This window comes from Orcinus orca, chromosome 7 (assembly GCF_937001465.1).
Source record: "Orcinus orca chromosome 7, mOrcOrc1.1, whole genome shotgun sequence".
NCBI classification, from domain to species: Eukaryota; Metazoa; Chordata; class Mammalia; order Artiodactyla; family Delphinidae; genus Orcinus; species Orcinus orca.
The window spans coordinates 116,283,697-116,299,410 of NC_064565.1; the positions used below are offsets into that span (position 1 = coordinate 116,283,697).

Below are 15,714 nucleotides of genomic sequence, written 5' to 3' on the forward strand. Positions count from 1 at the left end.
TAGGGAATCATTTTCGCAAATAATGGTATTTTCTCCTCCTCAGTATTAATATTTATTTTTATTGTCCTATTACATTGGCTAGAGCGTTAAAATTCAATGTTAAATAGCAACATTGAAAGCAGGCATCAGCATCTTAGTCCTAATTTTAATAGGATTGTCTCTAACATTTCACCATAATCTTGGGTATTGGTTTCACATAAATACTCTGAGGAAATATCTTTGTATTCCTAGGTTACTACAAATTTTAGGATTTATTTTTTTTGCCTTTTTCTAACCAAGTTGATACCAAAAGGCTTTCCAATATTAACCCATTTTTGCCTTCACAAAACAGACTCTGGCTATTCTTCTAAATAGAATGGCAGATTCAACTTGCTAAGATTTTTGCAGCTCTCTTGATAACTAAATGTGGTTTACAGTTTCAGCTTTTTGAGCTATTATTGTCAGGTTTTAATATCACTTTATGTTAACTTAGTAAAACCATCTGAGAAAACTATCTTTTTAATACTCTGGTAGATTTTGAAAAGTAGATAATTATTGGAAATAAGAAAGCATGACGGACCTTTCATTTGAAGCTTTTAAGCCTAGCCTTTAGTTGTAGGTGATAATTTAATATTTTCCATTTCTTTCATGGTTACTGGCATATTTTGTTTTGATTTCTTCTTGGCTCAATTTTGTTCACCTATCTTTTCCTGGAAAAAGAAAAGAAATTTAGCATTTCATACGTATCAGTCAGGGTTCTAACAGGGAATAGATGGCACACTCGATACAGGATCATTCCAGGAGGGTTTATTGATACGGGGCTTATTTATAGCCAGGGGAAGCACAGGGAACAGTGCATTGATATAGAGCCGGCAGCAGAGCTACTTCCACTTCTGGGTCTGCAGGGTGAGAGAATGGGGTGGGTGATCCTGGGCGGGGGACACACAAGCAGCCTGAAGCTGAGAGGGCGCCAAGTGGCTACATCCTCTGACCTCACTCTCCTTCCTCCCCTACTTCTGGGACACTGCACTGGTGAAACCCAGGAAGCAAGGGCCAGGAGCCTTGCAGACGTGTCCACGCAGGTGGAGAACAAATCTGGGCAGGGGCGTATCTCCACCGTATATAGGAATAAGCACCCTGTCTCATTTGAGATTCACTATGATTGTATTTGCAATTGTTTTTCATGTTTAGTCTTGCTGGAATTTTGTCTATTTTAATTTTTTCCTCAGGAAACCAGCTATCGGATTACATTGATCAGTTCTCTTTAAAATATTCCAAACTATTACTTTTTGCCTTTATCGTTATTAATCCCTTTCTCCATTTCTCTTTCCACCTCCTTGGACTGACTGCTCAGTTAACTTGACAATATGTTTTCCCTTGTGTCACAATAAAGCAACTTTTCAAGCGCTCTGGATCTTCCTTTGAACAGAGGTGTGGTCCGAGCCATAAGTTCTGACGCACAATGTTGTCACTGTCTTTCTTTCTTAAACAGTCTGCAATTAAATAACTACTGACGCAGTATTCATTTGGGAGCGTGTGATGAAATTTTCAAAAAGTTAATTTTTTAAAATTTTTGGCCACACTGCGCCTTGCGGCTTGCGGGATCTCAGTTTCCCAACCAAGGATTGAACTCGGGTCACGGCAGTGAAAGCCTAGAATCCTAACCACTAGGCCACCAAGGAACTCCACAAATTATTTTTAAAAGTTAACTTTTGCTATTAATTTTCTGGAGTATTGTATTCCGGCTTTAAATAATGTCTGATTTTGAAGTACTAGAAGTTGTATTCTGTTTGACGGTTCAAAGTTCAACATGTATATGTCACATTTATGATTGGAAGCTTCTAAATTTTTTTCCCTACTTTATCTATGGGAAAGACTGAGATATGAATTAAAAATCATCTAGAATTATTATTTTTCAGTTACTTTCTCCATTGTAACATAATCTCTTTTTGGCATGTAAGGTTCTTAATGGTTATCTCTTCACTATGGACTGTATCCTTTATCAGTGTCGAGCGAATCTTTTCTTCTCATTTTGCGTATTTCCCTGGGATTCTTCTACATTGCATATTGATATCAGTACCTCATTTTATTTTCAGTTTGTTTTTGCTAGAATTACCTCTGCCCACTCTTTAATTCTAACCTTTTGTTTCACGTTGTTTTAAAGTGTTTGAGAGTCTCTACTGGTAATAGGGTAACTTAAGAAATCTGTATTTATTGTTATAGATAATCTGTCTGGTTTTACTTCTATCATTTTATTCCTTACGATTTTTTATGCTTCTTGTTTCCTTTGTTGTCTGATTTCTGTTACACAGGTTTGTATTTTCTTTGTATTTATCTTTTATATATTTAAAAAAGATTTTTTTTTTTGGCTGCATTGGGTCTTTGTCACCTTGTGTGGGCTTCTCATTGCGGTGGCTTCTCTTGTTGCAGAGCACAGGCTCTAGGCGCTCGGGCTTCAGTAGTTGTGGCTCGTGGGCTCTAGAGTGCAGGCTCAGTAGTTGTGGTGCACGGGCTTAGCTGTTCCGCAGCATGTGGGATCTTCCCGGACCAGGGATCGAACCCATGTCCCCTGCACTGGCAGGTGGATTCTTAACCACTGTGCCACCAGGGAAGTCCCTATCTTTTATATTTTGGAAGTCTATATCTCATTTAAAATTGTACTAGTGGTTACCTTCAGAATAAAAAAATATTAACCTATATTTCTCTAAACATCAAAGTAGTATCTTTTGCGCTCTAGATGTACCATTATCCCTTCTCTCACCTCTCTTAACCAATTCTTCTCCCTCCTTCGTAACATCTGAAGTTTGTGTTCCGGATTATAATTAGTACAAGATCTTATTTTATGCTATAGATCTCCTTGGGAAATAACTTTTGGTAGTTGCATTTAGTTTCACCACCTGCCTGACAATTATTTAAGTTGTCTCTATTTTAACTGGTTTGTTTAAGCCATTCATTCCACAGATATTTAATCAATTTCCTACTAGAAGTTAAAGATTGTGTTACGTTTGTGTGATAACAAAGGCAAGCCTTGGCTTCACAGAATTTTACGGTCCCAAATGATACAGTCTCAAATAATAGTCGTAGAAGTAGTAGTAATAAAAATAAATGTATAGGTGCCGTAGTACTATGGTGAGAGAATCACCAGGTGCTAGAAATGACACCTAACTCAGACCTAGATTTGCAATGGGGTGGTGAGTTGATCAAGGAAAGATTTCTGGAGGAAGTGACATTCAAGCTAAGACATGGAGTAGGAGTTACGGAAGGTGTGGAGAGTTCTGAGGACCAAAATGTTCTAGGTGGAGAAAACATTTACCAAACTTGGGAGGTGAAAAGGAACAAAAAATATTGGCTGTGGCATGGAGTTTGACACGGGGAGTAGTGAAAACTGGGACTGGAGAGGAAAGCAGGGTCGGATCTAGAAGACCACTGTCTGCCATGATAGGGAGGCTGGACTTATCCCGAGGGCACCCAAGAGGCCTTGAAGGATGAGTGGAGGAGTGACAGGGTCAGGTTTTAATTTTAGAAATGTCACCATGGCTACAGTGTCGAGAAGAGTTTCATGGGGCCATATTGGGGGCAGACATCCCAGTTACGAGGGTATTTTTGCAATCTAGCGGAGAGATGGTGGTGGCCTAACCTCAGCTGGTGGCAGGCAGGATGGAAAGAGAAGAAAGATTTTGAGAGATATTTAAGAGGTCGACCTGAGACAATGTGCAGATTGAGTTTCCCAATCCTGAGACAGTCTTTCCCATCACATCTTGGTCAACTGGGTACTCCCATCCCATCTGGCCTTTTGTCTCCACTACTCCACCCAACCCGCCCTTGCCAAGAGCGCCCATGAGCAGGCTGCATCTGGTGGTCACGGCTCTGCCTCGCCTCGTGCTGTGTATCAGCACTTCTGACACAGTTGATCACGTCCTCCACTTGATGTGTTCTTCTCTTGGCTTCCAGGAAGCCACACTTCTACTCCTTCACCTCCCTCACTGCTGCTCCTTCTGTTTCCTCTGCTACTTTCTCATCTCTGCATCTTCTCCCTGCTGGAACGGCCTTGGATTTAGTCCTCATTCCTCTTCTCTATTTACTCTCCCTTCCTGGTGATCTCATTCAGCTTCCTGGCTTTAAATACCATCCATATGCCACCGGCCCTCGAAAGCATATCTCCAGGTCAGTCAAACCTCCCTCCCAAGCTCCAGGCTTGAATATCCAACTGCTTACTTGATATCTCCTTGTGGCTGGCTCTGTCTCACACTTAATGTATTGGAAACATAAATCCCAAGTCTCTCCCTCAGCCCCGGACTTACTTTCCCCATAAGCTTCCCCATAACAGTTGATGGTGCGTCTCACCTTTCAGTCTCTCAGGCTAAAAGTCTTGGAGTCATCTTTGACTCCTCTTCTCTCATGTCCCACAGCCAATCTGTCAAGAAATCCTGTTGGTTCCACCTTCAGAATACATCCAGAATCAGACCACCTCCCTCGTCCATGCCACCGTTATCCCTCAGGTGGATTAAGGTCACAACCTCCTAAGTCATCTCCCCACTTCCCTTCTGTTCCTCCTAAAGTATGTTCTCAACATGGAGACCACAAGAAGCCTCATAAGATGTCAGTCAGGCCATACCCCTCCTCTGCTCAAACCACTCCAATGGCCAAAGTCATTGCAATGTCCTACGAGACCCCACACGGTCTGTGCCCCTCCCCCACCTCTCCCATCTTATCTCCTGCTACTGTCCCACTGGTTCTCTCCACCTTCAGCCACACTGCTTCCTCTGTTGTTCCCCACGTGGATCAGGCTCACTCCAGCCTCGGGGCCACAGACTCTTGGCCTGTCTGCTGGGCTGCTCTTTGCCTAGACATCTGCTTAGCTGATTCCCTCCCCTCTCTGAAGTCTACTCAAAAACCACCCATCCTAACTACCCTCTTTAAAACGCACTGGCTCCCATCTTGCTTCTTCTCCCCTAGCCCTTATCATTTTATTGGCCCATTTACTATGCTTGTTGTTTAATGTCTGTCTTCCCCCTTAGCATGTGAGCTCCATGAGGGAAGCAATACTTTTTCCCCTGATTTATCCACTCATTAGGTATCCTAAGCGTCTAGTATGTTGTTGGCAAATGGCTGGCGCTCAATAAATATTTGTTGAATAAATAACGCAGTAAACAGAAATATTTTTTCTTTTAAAAAAATGCATTAGGGAGGCATGTCTTATGAGCCCTTGATATCTAAAAGGGTCTTTCTTTTGCCTCAAAATGAAAGCTATCTTGGCTGAAACTAGAATTCTAGCGTCCGAACCTTTGCTTTAAAAGTCTGTAGATGATATTTCATTGTCTTACAGTAACACTGCAGCAGAGAACTCTGAGTCCAGCCTGATTTTTATTCCCTCATGAATAACCTGTTTGGTGCTTGGATACTCTGCAAGCCTTTTTAGAACATTTTTTTTAGAATGTATATAGGTATGTGTCTCCCATCACTGATTTGCAGAGAATGTCCATTCAACTTCTCTACGTTAAGATATTTTAGTGCAGCTAAGTCTTCTTCTATTATGTCTTTGATTATTGTTTCTGATCCATTGTTGTATGTTCTTCAATAATATCACTTATCTGTGAATTGGCTCTCTGCTCTTTGTCCTTTACGACCATCACTTTGTTTTTTAGTTTCTTGGCTTTGTTTTTTCTTTTGCACTTAAGAAGTTCTTTTTTTTTCTTTTTTTCTTTTTTTGTGGTACGCGGGCCTCTCACTGCTGCGGCCTCTCCCATCGCGGAGTACAGGCTCTGGACGCGCAGGCCCAGTGGCCATGGCTCATGGGCCCAGCTGCTCTGCGGCACGCGGGATCTTCCTGGACCTGGGCACGAACCTGTGTCCCCTGCATCAGCAGGTGGACTCTCCACCACTGCGCCACCAGGGAAGCCCTCTTTTTTTTTAAAAATAAATTTATTTTATTTTATTTATTTTTGGCTGCGTTGGGTCTTCGTTGCTGCATGTGGGCTTTCTCTAGTTGCCGCAAGTGGGGGCTACTCTTCGTCGCAGTGTGCAGGCTTCTCATTGTGGTGGCTTCTCTTGTTGGGAGCACGGGCTCTAGGCACACAGGCTTCAGTCGTTGTGGCACACAGGCTCAGTCGTTGTGGCTTGGGGGCTCTAGAGCGCAGTCTCAGTAGTTGTGGTGCATGGGCTTAGTTGCTCTGTGGCATGTGGGATCTTCCTGGACCAGGGCTTGAACCCGTGTCTCCTGCACTGGCAGGCGTATTCTTAACCACTCTGCCACCAGGGAAGCCCCAGAAGATCTTTTAATATTAGTGCTTTGTAGTGAATATTGTGGTTGACTTCCCAACACTCCAAATGATTAGATTAATTCAATCATGATAATTATATTCCACTCATCATTTAATGGTTTGGGGAAGGGCAGGTTTAAGCCAACTGAGGCCAATAAAACACAAAGAAAGACTTCCTCAGAGCTTCTAGAGGAAACAGCTGGATCTGAATAGGAGGCTGGTTGGCCCAGTTGCTGGAAGCCATTTAGGGACCAAGAGAAGGACCATTTTGAGGGCAAGGCTGACTTACTGAGCTTGAAAGGCATCTGGTTCTTTGATGATGACACTGAGACTCAGAAACCACCAATCCTGAAGCCTGTGCTTCTTGTTAGGAGAGATAAAAGGGAGGCTGGAACCAAGGGGCTGCCTGGTGGGGCTGTGACTATGAGAAGGAGCCGCCTGGGGGTACTGGAGCCATGGAGATGCACGTGCTGCAGTAGAAGCTACCTGAGGTGGAGGAAGAGGGGGAGAAATACCTTGGCTTTTCCCCCTCCGCCTCCAATTCCCCATGGTGTCTCCGTTGGCTGAACCCAGCCAGAAGCCAGCTGATATGGGGCTCTGTGTTAGCTTGAAGGGGCCCTGTACCCTATCAGGACGCAGAGCAGAACACAGAGGCAGCAGGGACTGGATCTGGGGGCACACATGCAAACAGCACAGCACCCTCACTTACATCATTGATTTGATGTTTTTAATGAATCAGTTCTGCCTTCTACTTCCTTTAATGTGTAATCTGACCTACCACTGTGCTCTTGCTTTCTTGGTATAAATTTATCTCCATCTTCCTTTTCATGCCATTCTATTGACTCCTCAGCTTAACCTGTCTGGTTTTATGGATTTAAAGACGAGATCTTCTTGCATTCCATAAAGGATGGCACACAGGGCACACAATTTTTCAGATCTTCTTCTGGATCTTTTGATGAGAGGTACAGATTTCGTCTCTACTCTCAGGATGCTATCTCATTTTTCTTCTTCTGCCCTTCCCCACAATGAATCCATTAATTTTTTTCTGTATTCATCTCTGATTAAGGTGAGATCCAGACACGAGGTCTGTCAACATGCAGGGGAAGTCCATGGTCCCGTTCTCTGTTCACCTGTGAGATGGTGGAGGGGCAAAGTGGAGGAAGGCTGGCGAGGGCGATGCCCAACCTGGTGACCTGTGCTCCACCAGGAGGCCTCTTCCTCCCACCCTCCCCCCAGCAAAGTAGCAGGTTGCTATGGAACTCAGGTTCCTCAGTTTCCACCTCTGCACTTTACTGCATCTCCCATGATGCACTGCACCTCCACAAGCATCCCCTACTGCCTGGTGGACTTGAACTATTTGTCTGTAATGTCTGCCTGATTGCCTGAAAACTCAGGGCCGTGGAGCAGAGCCGCGTCAGCCCTTCCTGACTCAGACATGAGATCTTCCTGTTGGTGCCGTGGGTTTGCTTTCTCCCCCTCCCCCTCTTCCTTCTATCCTTCCTTCCTCCTGTCTACGTCTTCACAGATATTTTAACATGAAGACAGGAGCAGCTGCCCATTTAAATTGGTAATCCTATTACTATTATCATCTCTGGTCCCCTCCCTACCCCAATTTTGTTTTTTCCCTAATCCATTACTGTCACAAGCTCCGGCTTAAGTGGGCTTTAGAGAAGGAGAGAATGAACACGGTAGGCTGAGCTGCAGAGGGAGAGCCAGGCAGGCGTGCATCTTCCCAGCCCAGCCTCGCACCCCACCGTGTGCTCTTGACATGCTGGTATTTCTGGCTTACACGAGCCACCACTAACATGCCATTTCCGGGAGCACAGTGAATTCCATCGGCCCCTTTTCTGTGTTGGGAGGAAACCATGCCATTGAAAAGAGCAGTTCACACTGGATCCCTCCAGATCTAGTCTGTCTGTCTTTACATGGTATCCTAGGCAATTCCTGCATCTTCAGACTTTCCTCAGGCCAATCTGGACCCTCCAGCTACCCTCCCATTGGCCCTCTCACTTCTCTGCAAAATATTCAATGGTTCCCAGTGACTGCATGCTACCTGGACATCCCCATCCCTCCCCTCAAGCCCCAGCCCCCAGGAACAGCTGCCCTCCCTCAGTAAGAGCTCCCCTCCTCCAGGCCCCTCCTCCCTGGGTCACGGACTGTGACAAAGTCTTATTGCCTGTCTCTGGGAATTCATTTCCTGTCTCTCCTCTGTTCCACCTCTCTGGGGCTCCCGGGCCCTTCCCAACCCCTCCGTGCTGTGCCCCCCTCACGTTTGCCAGGCAGCTGGCTGCCTTCATTATTTTTACGCCAACACAGTTAAAAAATCTCCGCTGCCTCCTTGCTGTCTGTGGAGAAGCGGCTGCCACGTTACTCTGACACGCTGATGGCATTAGGGTCCGCGCACACTCTCTTCAGCTAATGAGGCGGCAGAAAGAAAATTAAGGGGAAAAATCACACGGGCACACTGCTTTCTATGTAGATGGAGAAATAAAACAAAAGCAAGGAAAACAGAGGCGCGCTACTGCTGATAGCTCATCTCCCCGCTCCCACGGGGGCAGCGTGCAGGCACTGCTGTGTAAAGGCAGGGAAGGGAGCCCTGGGTTTTGACTACTGCGACCCCAGGCTCCCCCCACGGAAAACTCTAGGAAATTGGAGTGTGAAGTCACGTTACCTAATTCCGTAATTCGGTAAAAAGAAAACAAAAACTTCAGGTCCATATGTGCAGCGTGGTCAATGCCCAGAAGGAGAGGCAAGACCAGAGGTTTGCAGATATTTCTAGAATCTGTCATTCTCGCCCTCCACCTCCCATTTCCCCTTGCTCCAGCTGCCTGCATCCCTCACCTGGACCGCACGGCAGCCAGGGGTTTCCCAGCAGCCCCCAAGAGAGCATGTTCTCTACCCCTGAGCAGAGAAATCACCCTCCAATTCTCACTGGATTATGTCACCTGTCCTGCTTAAGATGACGTAATAGATTCCTATTTTTCTTAAGACAAAGGAGCAAACCCTTAACGGGGGCCCTGCCTAGGGTCCCGGCTCTTGCTGTTTCCCCTCCAGCTACTGGGTCATCCCCCCACCCCCCACCCCTGCACATATTGCAGAGTTCCTTCTGCCCCAAGACCTTTGCACCTGCTGTTTCTTCTGCCTGGAATGATTTCCCCTCCCCTCTTCACACAGCTAAGTCTCCCGTCTTCAGATCCAGAATCACTCTATAGGCCCTCGAGGGAACCCCGGACTCGCTGCTCAGCCAGGTCTGGCCCCTCGTTTGGCACCTTCGAGGTCTGGAGGGCCTTGGCTTTGCAGCTTTTCACGTCACAGCAATTTCCTAGTGGTGTGTGTGGTTGTCTGAGTCAAGGCCATCTCACCCACCTGACTTGCGCTCCATGAGGGCAGGAAATACCCATGCTCCGGTTCAACACTGTACCACCAGCACGGGAGCACAGCCGCTCCCTAGAAATGTTTGTTGAATGAGTAAGTACTTAAGGGACGCCTGTGGGGGAGAGCTTTCATCACCGGTGTTGGCCTGGCACTTCCCCAGCTCCTGGGCAAATCTAAGTGTGAGTTATTTATGACTGCCCAGGTGAGGGGCAGGAGGAGAGAGGCACGTGAGCAAAGGCCTTTATCCCAGACCAAGCATCGAACCCACGAAGTCAACCAGCGGCAGCTAGTCTGGATCCACCCTCGTGGGCGTTTCTCTGCCCTCCTGCCCGCTCTCCTCCAGGCCGGGCCCCCTGCGTCCCGGCAACTTCCAGAATTCAAACCTGGCTGCATCCTGACATCGCACCTGCACCTGCCCTCGCGTCCCCACCTGACTCTGGTGTTAAGTAGCGGTCAGCCAGGCAGAAAGGCCTGGCATTGTCCACATGCTTTGCTTTCCCAGCCGTGACACCGCTTTGATGTTTGCGGCAGCGCAGTGCGCGCGGCTCCGACGGATGCTTCGAGTCCGCCTGCTGCGGCGCTGGTGCCTTTGTCTGGGCACCGGGGAACTGTGATTTATGTCATAAGCTCGCTGTGAAACCTTTTGCCTCAGTAATTCTGAGCTCCGTGGGTGTCTCTTTACATCTATTTAAAGCGCGGCTGCTGCCCACGGCCGGCGTGCTCTGTGACATTCCCCGGTGCCTCTGTGTACGCCTCGCCATGGCGCTGAGTCCTGCCTGCAGAGCATCTTTGTGGCTCGTTTCAGCGTGTTTGCTGCGCGCTCCACGGGGCTGCTGAGCGAGTCGGGTCTGCGCTTTGATGTCCCGCGTGCTGATTAGACCCCTTTCCCGGTGGAGCACATGCAGGGGGTCTGGATGCTGATGCCACATTTCCAGAGCGTTCGCCCTGGTTGTCCTGGGGCGAGGCCAGAGCCTCACAGGCACTTGTACGTTGGCTTGGAGGATGTCCAGGTTGGTAGTAAACGCGCTCTTGCCCGCAACCTGCTCCTAGCCGGGGGCGCCGGGGGTGGGGTGCTGGGGGCAGGGGGCTGCGGACCTCCTCCGCACCGCCCCCTGCCCCCCCCCCCCACCCCGAGGTGTGGGCGGGTCTCAGCGCAAAGACATCGGAGGCCCGTTTCCAAAGATTTTAACTGCAGCGCCGTGCCCCGGAGTTGCTGGAATCCCCTTCTCTCATTCAACAAACTGACTGAAGGTTCCCTGCACTGTGCTCTGTGAAAGCCTCAAAGTATTAAGATTTCTCAAAGAAACTCCGGTTCTTTCCGCAATGGTGTGGAACTGCTGGGAGATTCATCATCATCTCCAGAAGCCAAGCACCTCTCGTGGCCTCTGGGTCCCCGTCGTAACTAACTGTCCCCAGACCCAAACCCACAGCCACCCCGCACCCCACCCACTGACCTGCTCCATTCCTGTGTGGCTGACAAAGGATGTCATGAGGGGATCCCAGGACAGGGCCCCTGGAGGCCCAAAGGGGAGGCACTGGGTTTGCTCTGCATCTCTAGGTCAGGGTGGGGTGACTCCCACAGCCTTGGAGACAGAGTTCAGGTGCTAGAAGTCCTGTCCCCCGGGATGATGCCTGTGGGGCTGCACCTCGGACATTGAAACCTGGACAGCGGTCTCTAACAATCGAATGCCTTCGAGGCTAACAAAGGATTATTACTGGTCACCACTGAAATATACTGATTTTCTTTTTTCTTTAAAAGAATTTGTCCCAGGTGTTTTTCACTGTTGGGCATCATGTGAAGTCTTGTTTCTTCTTTGTTGTTTCTTGTTCATTCCTTATGTCGTTCACACCATAAGGGCTGAAGGGTGCATCTTGGTTTAAGGTACACACGGTGTGAACTGGAGGGGTGGTAGGTTTCCGTTTCATCGGTAGATGAACTAAGCCTGCTAATATTGGGAAACGTCTACATGTAAATCATGAATATAAAAGGGAAGTGTTACAGAATACAGAAAGGCTGGCGTTTCTTCCCTTTCAAGAGTCCATGCACGGCATGGAAGTCACTGCATTAGTAGAATGCCTCAAGAGGACGACTCGAAGACGGTGCAAGACGCGGCATAAGAAACTTGTCATCAAGTTTGTCAAGTAAGGAAACACCCAGGGAATTGTCTGGGTGGATTTTCCATTTCTCACCTGTGTTTTGAGAGACAAGAGTTTTACTCCGTATGCATCTGGGATGCAAAGTTAGCATCTGAAAGAAATGTGTGAATCTCACTATTTCAGACCATCTAGACCATCTAGCTGTTGTCCTTTTAGGATAACAGCTTTTAGGCTATTTGTGTAAAGCTTATCAGGCCAGACACGTCTCTGGCATATGACCGGTGAGTCTGGGGTAATTTTTAAATTTAGCACAGCCAATTTTACATCGAATGGAATGACCTCCCTTCAATGAAGTCTTTCGGGGGAGGACAATCGCTTATTTTAACTAGTATCTTGGGAACTTTCCTTTTAGAAACATTTTGTCTTTATTTTCTCTGATAAGAAATGTTTATTCTTCATCTTTATCATTTCAGTGCAGATCTGACACGTGGAAAGGCGACAGGCAGCTCAGAGCCAAGTCTGCAAAGTGGGGTTGAGGTCCCAACACAACCTTGACCCTGAACAGGGCATTTCACCTGATTGAAATCCAAGTAAGGGAATGTCAGGAACCTGGTGTATTTCACAGGCGTGTGGTGAGGACTGAATGAGAGAAATCTGTGAAGTGCTATCATTAATCCTATTAATAAGGTGGATGGTCACGTTGCGTATTTCATTTCAAGCCAAATACCAGATGCGACAAGAGACTGATTTCATTGTTCATCAGTTACACCAAAAGATAATCTGCTAAAATATTTTCAGCCATGACGGCATCATAGAAACAGGGGCCTGGCGTCCCCAGGTGACAACTCTGCAAGGTCTCACTCGAGTATGCTTGTTGACCCCCCAACCTTTTCATTTTCTAGTGACTCTAGAAAGGGTTGCCCAGCCCTGGCTCCTCAAAGTGTGGTTCCAAGACCTCACCCTCATCTCTAGTCTTGCTAGAAATGCAGACTCTGCCATCCCCTCCTGCGGGATCAGAATCTGCATCTGGACCAGTCTCCAGGGGGCGTTCCGGGCCCCTGAAAGTCTGAGAAGCGCTGAATGCCCCCCGGCGGCAGGCCGGGTCCCTGCGCTGCCAAGTCCTCGTGGCCTGTCCCCGACCCCTTCTTACCTTGGGGAAGGCGTCGGGCCACACGGTGGGGGAGCCGTGGTTGAGCAGCTCCTGCAGCGTGCGCTGCGGCGCGGCCTCGGGGGCGCAGGCGGCCGTGTGCAGCACTCGGGCCAGCGGCGACGCACCCCCGTAGTCGAGCGCGCCCGCGTCGGCGCCGTGCCGCAGGAGGAGGCGCGCCAGGCCGTGGCGCGCGTGGCCGCAGGCCTTGTGCAGCGGGCTGCGCTCGTCCTCGTCGCGCGCGTCCGCCGCCGCGCCGCACCGCAGCAGCAGCGCGCACAGGCGCAGGCAGCGGGCTTGCTCGTCGGGCCGCCGCGCCGTGCCGCACGCCGCGCTCAGGGCCGTCTCGCCGCGGGCGTTCCTCGCGTCCACGAGCGCCCCGCGGCCCAGGTAGAGGCGCGCGTGCTCGTCCAGGCCGTGCTGAGCCGCCACGTGCAGGGGCGTGTCCAGGCCCGCGCCGCCCACGCGCTGCACCGAGGCACCGTGCTCCAGCAGCGATTGCGCGCACCTGCGGGGAGGCCAAGGTCAGTCATCCGGGCTGGGCCCGACGGACGCCCTGTCTCCCCCAGCCCAGCACGCCCTGCCTGCGGGTTCCGGCGCTTCGGACCCCCTCCCTCCCCACAGGGGAGTGTTGGCTCCTAAAACAACCAGGACAGGAATCCAGGTCTCCCGTGCCCAGGCTATAGGAGTTCAAACTGAGCTGGAAAAAAAAAAAAAAAAAAAGATTAAGGCAAACTTGGGGGTACAGGTTACCAAATGGTGGCAACAGCTAGGAACTTGTCCTAAGAACCCACGCGCCGCGTTAATATTTGCCTTGTAATTTGTAACTACTTGGTGCTACCCTGGAAGGTAATGTGGTTCAGGTGACGGTGCTGGAAACACGAGTTACCCGGGCTCTTTGTCACAGGTGGCACTTGCAGGGTCTGGGAGTCAGGGTTCTAAGGAGGGCCCCTTCGGCCGTCGGGCTCTTTATCAGCCGGCAGGTACCTGCGCTTTGGCAACGGTGTGAGGCAAGGCTTGCCTTACTCCCTGGGAGGGAATCTATCCATCCCTCAAGACACGGACACAGAATGGCACTGGGGTGTCCTCAGACAGCACTGGATGCATGGGCGAAACCCGCAACCATGCCCAGCTGTGGGGCTATCTTGGTTTCAACCAAGCTCTCCTTGAACAGACTGTGGATTTTGGCTGCTGCTAAATCCCACGATGGTGTCCTGGGGTTTGTAGGCTCCCGTGGGACACTGTGGTCTCCCCCAGAGGTGGGTGTCTCCTGCTGCTTCCAGGTCCATCAGGTGGATCCCAAGACTGTCCTCTCCCAGGAGAGCAGCTTCCACCTGGGAGAACTCCAGGCCCCTCACTCCAAGCCCAGGTGGCATTTGCTGACTGGGCAGACCCATGCTGGACGTGGGGCCTCAGACACTGGTGGGGAACTCAGCCTGGACCAGCCTGAAAGTAGGACAGTCTCAGAGGCCCTCCCACCACCCTCCTCCATCTGCTGGCCCTTGTCCTTCACGGGCACTGCCAGAACACCAGCCCCACTTCAGTCCCCCACTCCCGGGTCACCTCCTGGACGTTGCCATCAGTGTGTTTACTCCACTTCTGGCGTCTGACGCGCCAGCATGCTGACTTCACGGCGTAAGGCTCTGGTCCGTCTCGCTAGCCCTCCTGTTGGTACTCTACTCATCTCTGCTCTGTTGAGACTTGGGTCATCGGCCCCTGGCTTTCTCAGCCCTTCCTGGCTTCACTTCCTTCCCTGGGCAGCCCTCCACTCTCTCTTCTCGGCATCCTCAGGTCCCTTGAGTTGAGGGGACGTGGCCGTCCCCTGCGTCAGTTGGCCACATTTTCAGCTGGGAACCCAACCATCACCCACCCTCTCTTCCCCGCCTCGGCTGCAGGGTGCTGCTGGAGGGAACACCATGCATGGAGACTGGCCTCTGGGCTCAGCTGGTCCTCAGGGCCCTTTGGTTCTACTTCCCAGGACTGAGCACCAGCTTCTCCTTCCTTGCCTTTACTGGCTGTTCCAAATGTTGACCGCTGTCCCCAAGAGGTCCTATTTCTACTCTCTTCCTTCTCAGCAATCTACCCCTGCTTCACTCAGAGTGCACGTTCTCCCAGGAACTGCCGTCCTTCCCGCCTTGTGCCGTCTGGTCGGCCCCCATACCTGTTAGCGTCTGCGTCTACACGATTGCCCTCTCCTACTTCCATAGGTCTGAGGAAGGGGCTCCCTCCGGATCCTCTTGCCCCAGGTGTAGTCCTCTTCTGCTTCCTTGGGGGTCTCGCTCTGGGCAGTACTTGCTCTTCGCTTTCCCCCTGTCCCCCACCCCCTCTTCAGTGGGCCACTCAGCCCCGTCGATTCCATCTCTTGAATAATCACCTGAACTGCTTCCTCCCTCCATCCCCGTTGTCACCATCCTTTGTTGAGGCCCCCAGTCATTTTTTGCCTGAAGCTAACGACAGTCTCTTAATTTGTTCCCTGCGCCAGTCTAACAAGCTCCGTACTACCCAGAAAGAGCCTTTCCAGTGTGAATCATAAGACCTGTGCCCGCTGAAAACCCAGAGGCTCCTCCCGGCGGCTGAAGAAAGCCCAGGCTCCTTTCCGCGGGACACAGGACACCGCGTGCTCCAGCTTCCGTGGGCTTCACCAGTTTCATTTCCTGATGCTCCATCCCGTGTTTCGATCCTACCTGACCAGGTGTGGTTCTTAGGACACGTCCTGTCCTTCCTTCCTCTTCCTCTGGGTCACACCTCTGTGTTGTCGTGTTCCTCGTGCCTAAGTGTCTGGGCGCAGCCTTTGTCACACTGTGTTTCAAATGTTCGCCGGCACGTTTGATTCCTCTCTTAGACGGTTGGCTCCTT

The 15,714-nt window shown here is 50.0% G+C and overlaps 1 protein-coding gene across 1 annotated transcript in view; it reads right to left on the bottom strand.

Annotated features, from left to right (window-relative positions):
* The window catches only part of ASB18 (ankyrin repeat and SOCS box containing 18), a 63,079-nt gene that overhangs the window by 4,383 nt on the left and 42,982 nt on the right, over nt 1-15,714 (bottom strand). The window contains exon 4 of the mRNA XM_004262559.4: nt 12,862-13,366. Coding sequence (XP_004262607.1) covers nt 12,862-13,366 — 505 coding nt within the window. The remainder of the gene's footprint in view (nt 1-12,861; nt 13,367-15,714) is intronic.